Source organism: Neoarius graeffei, chromosome 27 (assembly GCF_027579695.1).
Source record: "Neoarius graeffei isolate fNeoGra1 chromosome 27, fNeoGra1.pri, whole genome shotgun sequence".
In the NCBI taxonomy this organism is placed as follows: Eukaryota; Metazoa; Chordata; class Actinopteri; order Siluriformes; family Ariidae; genus Neoarius; species Neoarius graeffei.
Window position 1 is genome coordinate 50659551 of NC_083595.1, and position 11758 is coordinate 50671308.

An 11758-nucleotide genomic window follows, 5' to 3' on the forward strand; every position below is an offset into this window, starting at 1 on the left:
CACTGGCCTCTCTTAATCCTGACTGACCTCTTCCTCTCCTCTCTCCATGTTTCCCCCTCATTCTTCTCTCTCTCTCTCTCTCTCTCTCTCGCTCTCCCTCTTTTTTTTTTTTTTTCTCCGCCTCGCTCAGGCCGCTTCTTTGACGAGAACGAGTCCCCCGTAGATCCGCAGCGCACCTCCAAGCTGGCGGACTACAACGGGGACGACGGCAATGTGGGCGAGTACGAGGCTGACAAACAGGCCGAGCTGGCCTACAACGAGGAGGAGGACGGCGACGGCGGCGAGGAAGACGCCCAAGGTGAGCCTGAGAGATGGCCGGCTGTCCCTTGCGTCGCTCTTCCTCCTCCGTCCGTCCTCTCTTGTCCCGTTCCCCTCCCTCATGTCCACCATCGCTCATCTGCTTCGCTCAGATAGTGCTTTACGTAGAGTCACAAATCTATCTGTCTGTCTACTTATGTCTGTCTGTCTATATAAACTCAAGATTACCGAAGCGGTCATGTAAACGGATTAAGGATGATATTAAATTACCGCACATCTGAGAATAAAGAGGGAGGCCTGGATTAGAGTGCAGTGATCAGGTTATTTTGTGTAATGTACACTGTTAATTGGATATCTTCTGGGTTTTTCTACAAGTCTGAGTGTGCGTGCAAAGACAACTGCGGCGAGGGGGGAGCTTGTCTTTAGATTAAAACCACAAATTTATCTATCGTTAGCAGCTGGGGCGGCACGGTGGTGTAGTGGTTAGCACTGTCGCCTCACAGCAAGAAGGTCCGGGTTCGAGCCCCGTGGCCGGCGAGGGCCTTTCTGTGCGGAGTTTGCATGTTCTCCCCGTGTCCGCGTGGGTTTCCTCCGGGTGCTCCGGTTTCCCCCACAGTCCAAAGACATGCAGGTTAGGTTAACTGGTGACTCTAAATTGACCGTAGGTGTGAATGTGAGTGTGAATGGTTGTCTGTGTCTATGTGTCGGCCCTGTGATGACCTGGCGACTTGTCCAGGGTGAACCCCGCCTTTCGCCCGTAGTCAGCTGGGATAGGCTCCAGCTTGCCTGCGACCCTGTAGAACAGGATAAAGCGGCTACAGATAATGAGATGAGATGTTAGCAGCCGGTGATCTCTCACCAACAAACAAGAAATGCAACGTAATGGAAGAGAAAGAAATTGATAGAAAAGGGTACCTTTGAAACCATGATAAATTGATTTGAAAAGTTTGCTGCTGGAAAATTATTTCTGTGGTTGTAGATTTAATTTTATTTATTTATGTTTTTCATTACCCAAGTTATGTAGGCTTGGAGTTTACAAATTCTCTGATTGCTTAAAGGGGAACTGAAGGCATTTTTTTTTTTTTTTTTTTTTTAAATCATCAAAATTCTGTTTTATCTCATTTTATTAAATAGACTGTAGGAATGCATGTTTGATCGCTATTTTGTCGCTGCTATAGCATGTTATGAGTGTTTGAAATATGCTCTGTAATATATCAGTCCATATGTCAAAGCAACGGCCGTAAACGAGATTCGTTGAGACCTGTGCGAGACATTGTAGGACGGAAGTAAAACGTACAGCGGAAATCAAAGTGACCGACATCTGCCAACGTTGTCAAAAGACGCACGCGCCCTCTTTCGAATGCTGACGTAATCAAGCCGGAAGTTTTGCTCGTTTTGATAGTAATCAGGAAAGTTTGAAAAAGTAGGCAGTAATCATCATTTAAACTCGTTTTTGTGCAATATTTTGTTTGGAAAACAGTTTTCAAAATGGCGGCACTGACACCTGGCTGACACTTCACGTTTCAAAGTCTCGTGAAGATCGTGCGGATAAGCGACGCCTGCCGTGGACCAAACAAACGAAATTCAACACGGCTAAAAACCGAATAGGCCGATAAGTATAATATTTAATTGCAATTAGTTGCCAATACGAGTCATGATATAAGGTTACTGAAACCGAAAACGTAACTGAATAACATGTTAATTAAGAAATAAAACAAGTTTAAAAATCACTTCAGTTCTCCTTTAAATGTGTGGACAGACACTGATTAAATTATTGTTAAATCTTTAATGATTCTTTTGCAGTTATCACTCTCTCACTCAGTCACTCGTTCATTCTAATACGGTGGGGGAAAAAAAACATGAAAATAAAAACACTAAAGAATTTAACGGTAGAGTATATTAGGGGTTTGATTAATACACTCTGTAGTCATTGCTGTGGGAATGCCAACTTGTCAGGGAAGTGGGGGGGAAAAATGGCAAAGAGGCAGATGGTAAAAGAAAGCAGGCAGGAAATACTCTGCATTCGACTTGCCTTAGAAATGGAAACTCAGAATTACGGCAATTTTACGCTACGTTCACACTGCAAGGCTTAATGCTCAATTCCGATTTTTTTGTGAAATCCGATTTTTTTGTGAGGTCGTTCACATTAACAAATATATGCGACTTGTATGTGATCCTCAGTATGAACGAAAAGCGACCTAAAAGTGTTCCGCATGTGCACTGCAGGATACGACGACGTCACACGCAGTGAGCATGGCCAGTGTTTACGGAAGTAAAACCGCCCGGTTGCGGTATGACCCATCCAATCTAGCTTGAATAGCTGCATCCCCCCAAATGGAAATCAGCTCCCTAACCTCTGCGTCCTTCCATTGAGAAGATTCAGAACCTTCACAGCCCGAAGCGTCCCTCGCATTGATGTCATGCGCAGGGGCGCAGATACGTTTTTTGAACTGGGGGGGGACAAAAAACTGGGGGGGACAAAGCTGCCAGCAAACCAACCCCAACCCCGATATGCCTGTCAAACTTGTTGTGGGTTACCATAGCAACCAAGCTTGAGCTCGCAACCTGTGCAGTCTGCGCAGCTCAACCAGCCGAATATCAGTCTTTGTTTTGTTTTATGTGAATTGTTGCAACTATGTATACACTGCTGTGCACCTCAATAAACCGAATGGTAATTAGTCTTTTGATTTTTCCGTGAGGTTTGCCTTATGCAAAGAAAGACAGCATAGACGTTTTTTCCTCCCTATAAGTGGGGGGGACCGAGCGAGGTGAATTTAAATCTGGGTGGGACGAGTCCCACCCTCTATCTGCGCCCGTGATTATGCGCCATGTTGTAACTTTTTTTGAGAGACCCACCGCCTACTTCAGCGCAGAATAGTGACGTTTGTGGCTTGTTGATGACGTGTAAGTTGGATGAATGCGACCTGGCGGTTCAGACTGAAGTCGCATATGAAAAGAGCGGATAGGAATCGGAATTAGGACCACATATCCAAACGGCCTGGGTCGGATTTGAAAAAATCGGATCTGTGTCGTTCATATTGTCAATAAAAGATCGGATACAGGTCACATACGGGCGAAAAGATCGGATTTGAGTCACTTCAGCCTGCAGTGTGAACGTAGCCTTAACCTCTTTGATTACTTTTTATCCCCCGCTGGCTGAGAGGCCCGAAGGGGGATGATGTCGTGGCGATGTCCGTCTGTCCCGGGAAGGGTGCTCACCTTCTGAAATCAACTCCCTTCACGATTTTTGGAGGAATTTCACGAAACTTGGCAGGATTCTTTGTTATATGTCGGTAATACGCATATTGTAATTTTGTTCAATTCAGTCACGTTTTACCAGAGTTACAGCCCTTGATTAACAAAATTATACTTTGACAATTTCATGAAGGTGTTTTTTTTTTTTTTTCCTTCTAACGTCAACTCCTCTCACAATTTTTGGAGGAATTTCATGAAGCTTAGCAAAAGGCCTTGTTATATAACAGTAATACGCATATTATAATTTAATTTCGTTTGTGAAAATTTGACCAGAGTTTTGACTCTTGATTTAAATAACTTGTACTTTGGCAATTTAATGAGGGTGTACGTTCTTCTGAAATCAACTCCTCTCACAATTTGTGGAGGAATTTCACCAAACTTGGCAAAACGCTTTGTTACATTACAGTTATACGCAGATTGAAATTTCGTTTAATTTGGGCAAATTTTCCCAGAGTTATGCCCTTCATTATTAACAAACTTGTTCTTTGGCAGTTTCATCAAGGTGTGCTTGCTTTCTGAAATCAACTTCCCTCAATTTTTGGAGGAATTTCATGTAATTTGGCAGAGTTTTTTTTTTTTTATCCCCCGATAGCCAAAAGGCTTGAAGGGGGATTATGTCATGGTGATGGCCGTCCGTCCATCCCGGGAAGGGTGCTCACCTTCTGAAATCAGCTCCTCTCACAATTTTTGGAGGAATTTCACAGGATTCTTTATGTCGGTAATGCGCATATTGAAATTTTGTTCAATTCCGTGGCATTTTACCAGAGTTATGGCCAAGTTGCCAGCGGGGGATATTGCACTCTCAGAGCACTCTTGGTTTTTTTTTTTTTTTTTTTTTGAAATGTCATCATATGATGGACAGATTTATAATTATTTTGTAGTGTATCCTAAAGATGTTGGAAATGTAGACTTTTCACAGAAGTGCAATTTGGGGGTGTGAAAGAGTCTAGTTTTGTCGCTTGGTTATCTGGAGGTGTGTGTGCATGTGGCTCGCTCCTGCCTGGGCTTCTGTCACTCTGCTACTCTTTTTATGAACAGCTTTTCTTTCCCCCCCATCTCATTTCTCTTTCTGTGGTTTTTGTGATGGCTGAAACACTACAGTGCTGTCTAAAGTGTGATCCAATCCAATACTGTTTCCATACACACTTCTTGACTTCCTCTCTGATAACCCAGATGTGACGGTCACCTGTGGCACGTTTGCCTATTTATTTATTTTAAAAAAAAAAAAGTCAGTTCATCGAAAAGTGATTTGATGCTGAGCCAGAAATTCGGTTTAATTCCAGTCCTCGGTATGCGATTGGTATATGTGATTTTGTAAATACGTTTCTCAGTGATCTGGTGTGTGTGTGTGTGGTTTTTTTTTTTTTTTTCCCTCTAACCTCTATTCCCTTCTCCAGACGATGAAGACCGGGAGGTTCCAGGAGAACGTGGCGTGGACTACGGCAAGCGGCGCCAAGCCGTCGACATCCTGTAGCTTCAGTCTGGAGTCTCAGATCGAGACGTCTCGCATAGTCACACGTACGAGACTGAATTAACAAAAAATAATCACAAAATATAAAGGAGAATGACTTGAACTGCGTCTTACCTGGAGCTGTCGTGCAGCGCGGCGGCTATGTGGATGTTTCTGTTCAACTTTTAAGAAGGATTTCACTTTTTTTTTTTTTTTAATGTCTTTCATCCTTGACTTGAAATGGATTTAAAAATATCAGAAGGATGTGTAAAATGACTAATGTGCACATGTGTGTGTATATATTTAATATGTACATTAGTGAGTTTTCCGTTAAACTGATTTGTGGGTCCGTCCCCCCCCCCCCCCCCCCCCCCCCCTTTTTTCTCTCAAGTCTAAAGCAGGCTTTTCAACGGACATGCACCTGCTAATGATATGTATTTTTTCATTATTTAATTTTTAAAAAATAACGATGCTAGCCTTATAGGTTCCTGGCCTATCATTGTGGCAGTGGTTCTCGACAAAGAACCTAAACTCACATGAGAACAAGGTCATTACAGAGGATATGGTTGTTTTTGTTTTTTCCCTTTATCGAACGCTGTGTTTTCAGAAACACTGCATGGGAAGTTGCCTTTTTTCCTTTCTTCTTTGCTCTTTCTTTCTTGGAGACACTTTTGGACAATAAATTGTACAGGACTCTCTCAAGTCACTTCAGATTAATATTCCTGCTCTGTTAAGAACTCTACAGGTGATTTGAACAAATGGGTTTTTTTTGATGGATTTTATTTTACTTTTTGCATGCGAGAAATTGGATATTTAGCCTCCAGAAATACACAAAGCAATACCCTGTACCACAGCAAAAAGAGAGATGCAGCTTCCTGTTTGCCTGCCAGATGTCCATGAAATTGATGATTGATGTACATATTTCTGCCACTGATTCTACTGAATTATTCTGTAGAAAACCTCAGTGTCTTGTAGGTCTCAGACTTTTCACTTGTGTGCTTTTCTTAATGGAACGAAACCTAAAGTTAGCATACTGAATGTACTTTAATAACTGCAATTGTTCTGAGTTTTCCAAGTCGATCTGGATCTTTAAAACGTATCTAAAACACATTTACGGTTTTGTACAAAGTTTAACCGTTTATTCCACCTTTCCAAAGAGCGGAGTTGTATTAGACAAGAACTTTTTTTGCTATCACTGTGACGCGACTCAGTAGTACTGTACATGTAGATTTATATATTTAACCAGTTCAACTCGACAGCCTGAAGAAACCCTTTGCTTGCAGTTTGACGAGATATAAATAAGGGATCGTGTACAAGAGCCAGTCATTATCGCAAAATCAACCCTGATAGGATGATTATGATGCATCATAATGACCGGCTTGCTCTACGTTATCCTATTTATTACAGGGCGACTTACGAAATCAATTTGGCTCAAAGTATTGATTTTAAAAATTTTCTTCTGCTAATGACTGTCCACGGACCATAGAATGCTGTAAATTGACCAATCAGAATTGAGTATTTAAATGAGCTATGTAATAAATATAAACAGGATTTTTTTTTCTTTTTGGCAATTTGCAAATAAATAATTGAGAGTTCCACAAAAATAAAGCAAGGCTCTCAAATGGATAAATTGAAATGTTTGTTGAGCCAAGTAAACATGGTCACCAAATATGTTTGAATGCACAAATGCGCACTCCTATTCTTCATTTATGGACTTCTGAAACATTTCTCAAATCAGCCAGCCAAAGACACCAGGTTGTTATTTCAACTGCTTACAGCAGAAATATGCTCAATCAGCTTAATCTTTCTAAGCGTTGCATGTCAGATTGCCAGGTCTTTCTCCTCCTGCTTGATTCTGCTGCCAGTATGTTTAAGATTTGGCACTTAGCATACCTCAGATTACTTTACATTAATATCCTGCCAGTTTACTGCCATCAGGAAAACCTGTTTTTTTTTTTTTTTCATGAAAGTATGGAGATGACAGCTGGTACAAAAATACCTCCAAGTCATGAAGATTTTGATTTTTGTGGAAATCATGATATTTACTTGCAAATTATGCAGCAGGAACAGCCCCATACATTTAAGAAAAAATGACCTTTTTTACATCAGCCATTAAACACTTTGTATTTCAAGTTACAGAACTTTAGCAGCAGTGGGTGTAATATGAATCCTCCTGTTTTGCTTTGTTTTTCCCGTCATTGCTGAGGTGTTATTGCAGTAATGACATTCAGGGGAAAGAAACTTCTCTACTCACCACCACTTTAGAACCCAGAGAAATGAATGTTAGACTTTTAAACCATCTTTAAGAAATATTTGCAGATTTCTCCTATACAGTGAAAAAGGAATGTTCATCAAAGAAGTCATTTCTCAAAAGCTTTCTGTACTCCACTGCAGTTTTTCACACAACCTCTATAAAAATCCTGTCCCACTGTTTTCCTGTGACTGGTATCTTTCCTCATGGGTGGATGGATGGATGAAGGGGAGCTGTGAAAGTTGCATGGATGAATGAAATGATATAAATTTATGGGTGCTAGATAGATGGGTGAAGGATAGATGATTATAATGAAGACAAAGTTGAAGGAATGAAAGGACAGGAGCTGTATTATGTAAATAAATGAATGGAGGAATGGAAGATGTATAAGGTAGATAAGTGGACTCAAGGAATGGATGGATGGAGGCTGTATAAATTGAATAGATGGATGGATAAATGGCTGGAACCTGTGCCTGTTTGATAGATGGATGGAAGTTGGTATAAGCTGCATAAATAAATGGAATGAATGGATGGATAAATGGCTGAAAGCTGTATATGTTGGATGGCTGGATAGACAGATGGATGGAAGTTGTATAAGTTAGATAAAAAGAATCGATGGATGGATGGATGGATGGATGGATAAATGGCTGGAAGCTGTATATGTTGGATGGAAGTTGTATAAGTTGGACAAGTAAGGATCAAGGGGTGGATGGATTGATCAATCAATAAATGGCTGGAAGCTGAATAGGATGGATGGATGGATCCATCATTATCCAACTTATAAGTTGGATAAATAAATGGAATCAATGGATGGATGAAGCTGTACTGTAAGCTATACTGTAAGATGGATGGATAAATGGCTGGAAGCTGTGTAAGTTGGATAAATAGCTGAAAGGTGTATATGTTGGATGGCTGGATAAATAAAAAGAATCAAGGGATGGATGGATGAAACAGACTTTATGTTAAAACTTAATGTTATAATCACGTTGTCTGTTATCACCCAAATGAGGATGGGTTCCTCTCGAGGTTTCTTCCTCATTTTGTCTGAGGGAGTTTTTCCTTGCCACTGCTGCCACAGGCTTGCTCATTGGGGATAGATTAGGGATAAAATTAGCTCATGTTTAAAGTCATCAAAATTCTGTAAAGCTGCTTTGCGACAATGTCTATTGTTAAAAGCGCTATAAAAATAAACTTAACTTGGATGGAAGCTGTATAAATTGAATAGATGGATAAATGGCTGGAAGCTGAATGATGAATGGATCCATCATTATACAACTTATAAGTTGGATAAGGAAATGGAATTGATGGATGGATAAAGGGCTGGATGCTCTATATGTTGGATGGATGTTGTAGAAGTTGGATAAATAAATGGAATCAGTGGATGGATAGATAAATGGCTGGAAGCTGTACATCATGGATGGAAGTTGGATAAATAAATGTAATCAAGGAATGGAAGGATGAAGCTATACTGTAAGTTCAATGGATGCTGTATAAACTGAATAGATGGATGGATAAATGGCTGGAAGCTGTATATGTTGGATAAATGGAATCAAGGAATGGAAGGATTAAAGCTATACTGTAAGTTCGATGTATAAATTGAATTGATGGATGGATAAAGGGCTGGATGCTCTATACTGTATGTTGAATGGAAGTTGTATAAGTTGGATAAATAAACGGAATCAATGGATGGATAAAACTATCCTGTAAGTTGGATGGATGGATAAAGGACTGGAAGCTGTATATGTTGGATGGATGGATAAAGGGCTGGAAGCTGTATACTGTATGTTGGATGGATGGATAAAGGGCTGGAAGCTGTATATGATGGATGGATGGATGGATGGATGGATGGATAAAGGGCTGGAAGCTGTATATGTTGGATGGATGGATGGATGGATGGATGGATGGATGGATGGATGGATGGATAAAGGGCTGGAAGCTGTATGTGTTGGATGGATTGATGGATGGATGCTGTAGATGTTGGATGGATGGATAAAGGGCTGGAAGCTGTATATGTTGGATGGATGGATAAAGGGCTGGAAGCTGTATACTGTATGTTGGATGGATGGATAAAGGGCTGGAAGCTGTACATGTTGGATGGATGGATGGATGGATGGATGGATAAAGGGCTGGAAGCTGTGGATGGATGGATGGATGGATAAAGGACTGGAAGCTGTAGATGTTGGATGGATGGATAAAGGGCTGGAAGCTGTAGATGGATGGATAAAGGGCTGGAAGCTGTAGATGGATGGATAAAGGGCTGGAAGCTGTCGATGGATGGATGGATAAAGGGCTGGAAGCTGTAGATGGATGGATGGATGGATAAAGGGCTGGAAGCTGTAGATGGATGGAAGGATAAAGGGCTGGAAGCTGTAGATGGATGGATGGATAAAGGGCTGGAAGCTGTAGATGGATGGATGGATGGATGGATAAAGGGCTGGAAGCTGTAGATGGATGGAAGGATAAAGGGCTGGAAGCTGTAGATGGATGGATGGATGGATGGATGAAGGGCTGGAAGCTGTAGATGGATGGATGGATGGATGGATGGATAAAGGGCTGGAAGCTGTGGATGGATGGATGGATGGATGGATGGATAAAGGGCTGGAAGCTGTGGATGGATGGATGGATGGATAAAGGGCTGGAAGCTGTAGATGGATGGATGGATGGATGGATGGATAAAGGGCTGGAAGCTATGGATGGATGGATAAAGGGCTGGAAGCTGTAGATGGATGGATGGATAAAGGGCTGGAAGCTGTAGATGGATGGATGGATAAAGGGCTGGAAGCTGTAGATGGATGGATGGATAAAGGGCTGGAAGCTGTAGATGGATGGATGGATAAAGGGCTGGAAGCTGTAGATGGATGGATAAAGGGCTGGAAGCTGTGGATGGATGGATGGATGGATAAAGGGCTGGAAGCTGTGGATGGATGGATGGATGGATAAAGGGCTGGAAGCTGTGGATGGATGGATGGATAAAGGGCTGGAAGCTGTGGATGGATGGATGGATAAAGGGCTGGAAGCTGTGGATGGATGGATGGATAAAGGGCTGGAAGCTGTGGATGGATGGATGGATAAAGGGCTGGAAGCTGTGGATGGATGGATGGATAAAGGGCTGGAAGCTGTGGATGGATGGATGGATAAAGGGCTGGAAGCTGTGGATGGATGGATGGATGGATGGATGGATGGATGGATGGATAAAGGGCTGGAAGCTGTGGATGGATGGATGGATGGATGGATGGATAAAGGGCTGGAAGCTGTGGATGGATGGATAAAGGGCTGGAAGCTGTGGATGGATGGATAAAGGGCTGGAAGCTGTGGATGGATGGATAAAGGGCTGGAAGCTGTGGATGGATGGATAAAGGGCTGGAAGCTGTGGATGGATGGATGGATGGATGGATGGATAAAGGGCTGGAAGCTGTGGATGGATGGATGGATGGATGGATAAAGGGCTGGAAGCTGTGGATGGATGGATGGATGGATGGATGGATAAAGGGCTGGAAGCTGTGGATGGATGGATGGATGGATGGATAAAGGGCTGGAAGCTGTGGATGGATGGATGGATGGATAAAGGGCTGGAAGCTGTGGATGGATGGATGGATGGATGGATGGATGGATGGATAAAGGGCTGGAAGCTGTGGATGGATGGATGGATGGATGGATGGATAAAGGGCTGGAAGCTGTGGATGGATGGATGGATGGATAAAGGGCTGGAAGCTGTGGATGGATGGATGGATAAAGGGCTGGAAGCTGTGGATGGATGGATGGATAAAGGGCTGGAAGCTGTAGATGGATGGATGGATAAAGGGCTGGAAGCTGTAGATGGATGGATGGATAAAGGGCTGGAAGCTGTAGATGGATGGATAAAGGGCTGGAAGCTGTGGATGGATGGATGGATGGATGGATAAAGGGCTGGAAGCTGTGGATGGATGGATGGATGGATGGATAAAGGGCTGGAAGCTGTAGATGGATGGATAAAGGGCTGGAAGCTGTAGGTGTTGGATGGATGGATGGATGGATAAAGGGCTGGAAGCTGTAGATGGATGGATAAAGGGCTGGAAGCTGTGGATGGATGGATGGATGGATGGATGGATAAAGGGCTGGAAGCTGTGGATGGATGGATGGATGGATGGATAAAGGGCTGGAAGCTGTAGATGGATGGATAAAGGGCTGGAAGCTGTAGATGGATGGATGGATGGATGGATAAAGGGCTGGAAGCTGTAGGTGTTGGATGGATGGATGTGTAAGTTATTATATGTTCTTTATATATAATGTAATCTGAGATGGATGGATCAGCAGGGAGGTAGCAGTTGAATAGTTTGATGAATGTACAGCCGCTATGAAAGCTATACGAATTATAAGTGTTGATAAGTTTGTCATCTGTGTGACAGACTGATAGAATTTTTCTCTTTTTTCCGACATTGTTAGCCGTTAGCATCATCTGTGGTGCAAAGCGCCGAGAACACGCACCTAATGTTCCTGAATTCACTTGCCACGGATTAGAAAGCATAAAAGTATATAAAACCAATAAAAGCATGAGCAGCGTCCTC

General features: G+C 42.4%; 1 protein-coding gene across 2 annotated transcripts in view; it reads left to right on the forward strand.

Annotated features, from left to right (window-relative positions):
* golm2 (golgi membrane protein 2) overlaps window positions 1-7396 on the forward strand; it is a 36790-nt gene extending 29394 nt beyond the window's left edge. Inside the window, exons 10-11 of one of the 2 annotated variants that reach the window (XM_060912078.1) lie at window positions 131-298; window positions 4911-7396. In XM_060912078.1, the coding sequence (XP_060768061.1) occupies window positions 131-298; window positions 4911-4987 (245 nt within the window). In that variant the 3' untranslated portion in view covers window positions 4988-7396. The remainder of the gene's footprint in view (window positions 1-130; window positions 299-4910) is intronic. The other variant, XM_060912079.1, reaches the window with a different exon arrangement.
* Window positions 7397-11758: the final 4362 nt, after the last annotated feature.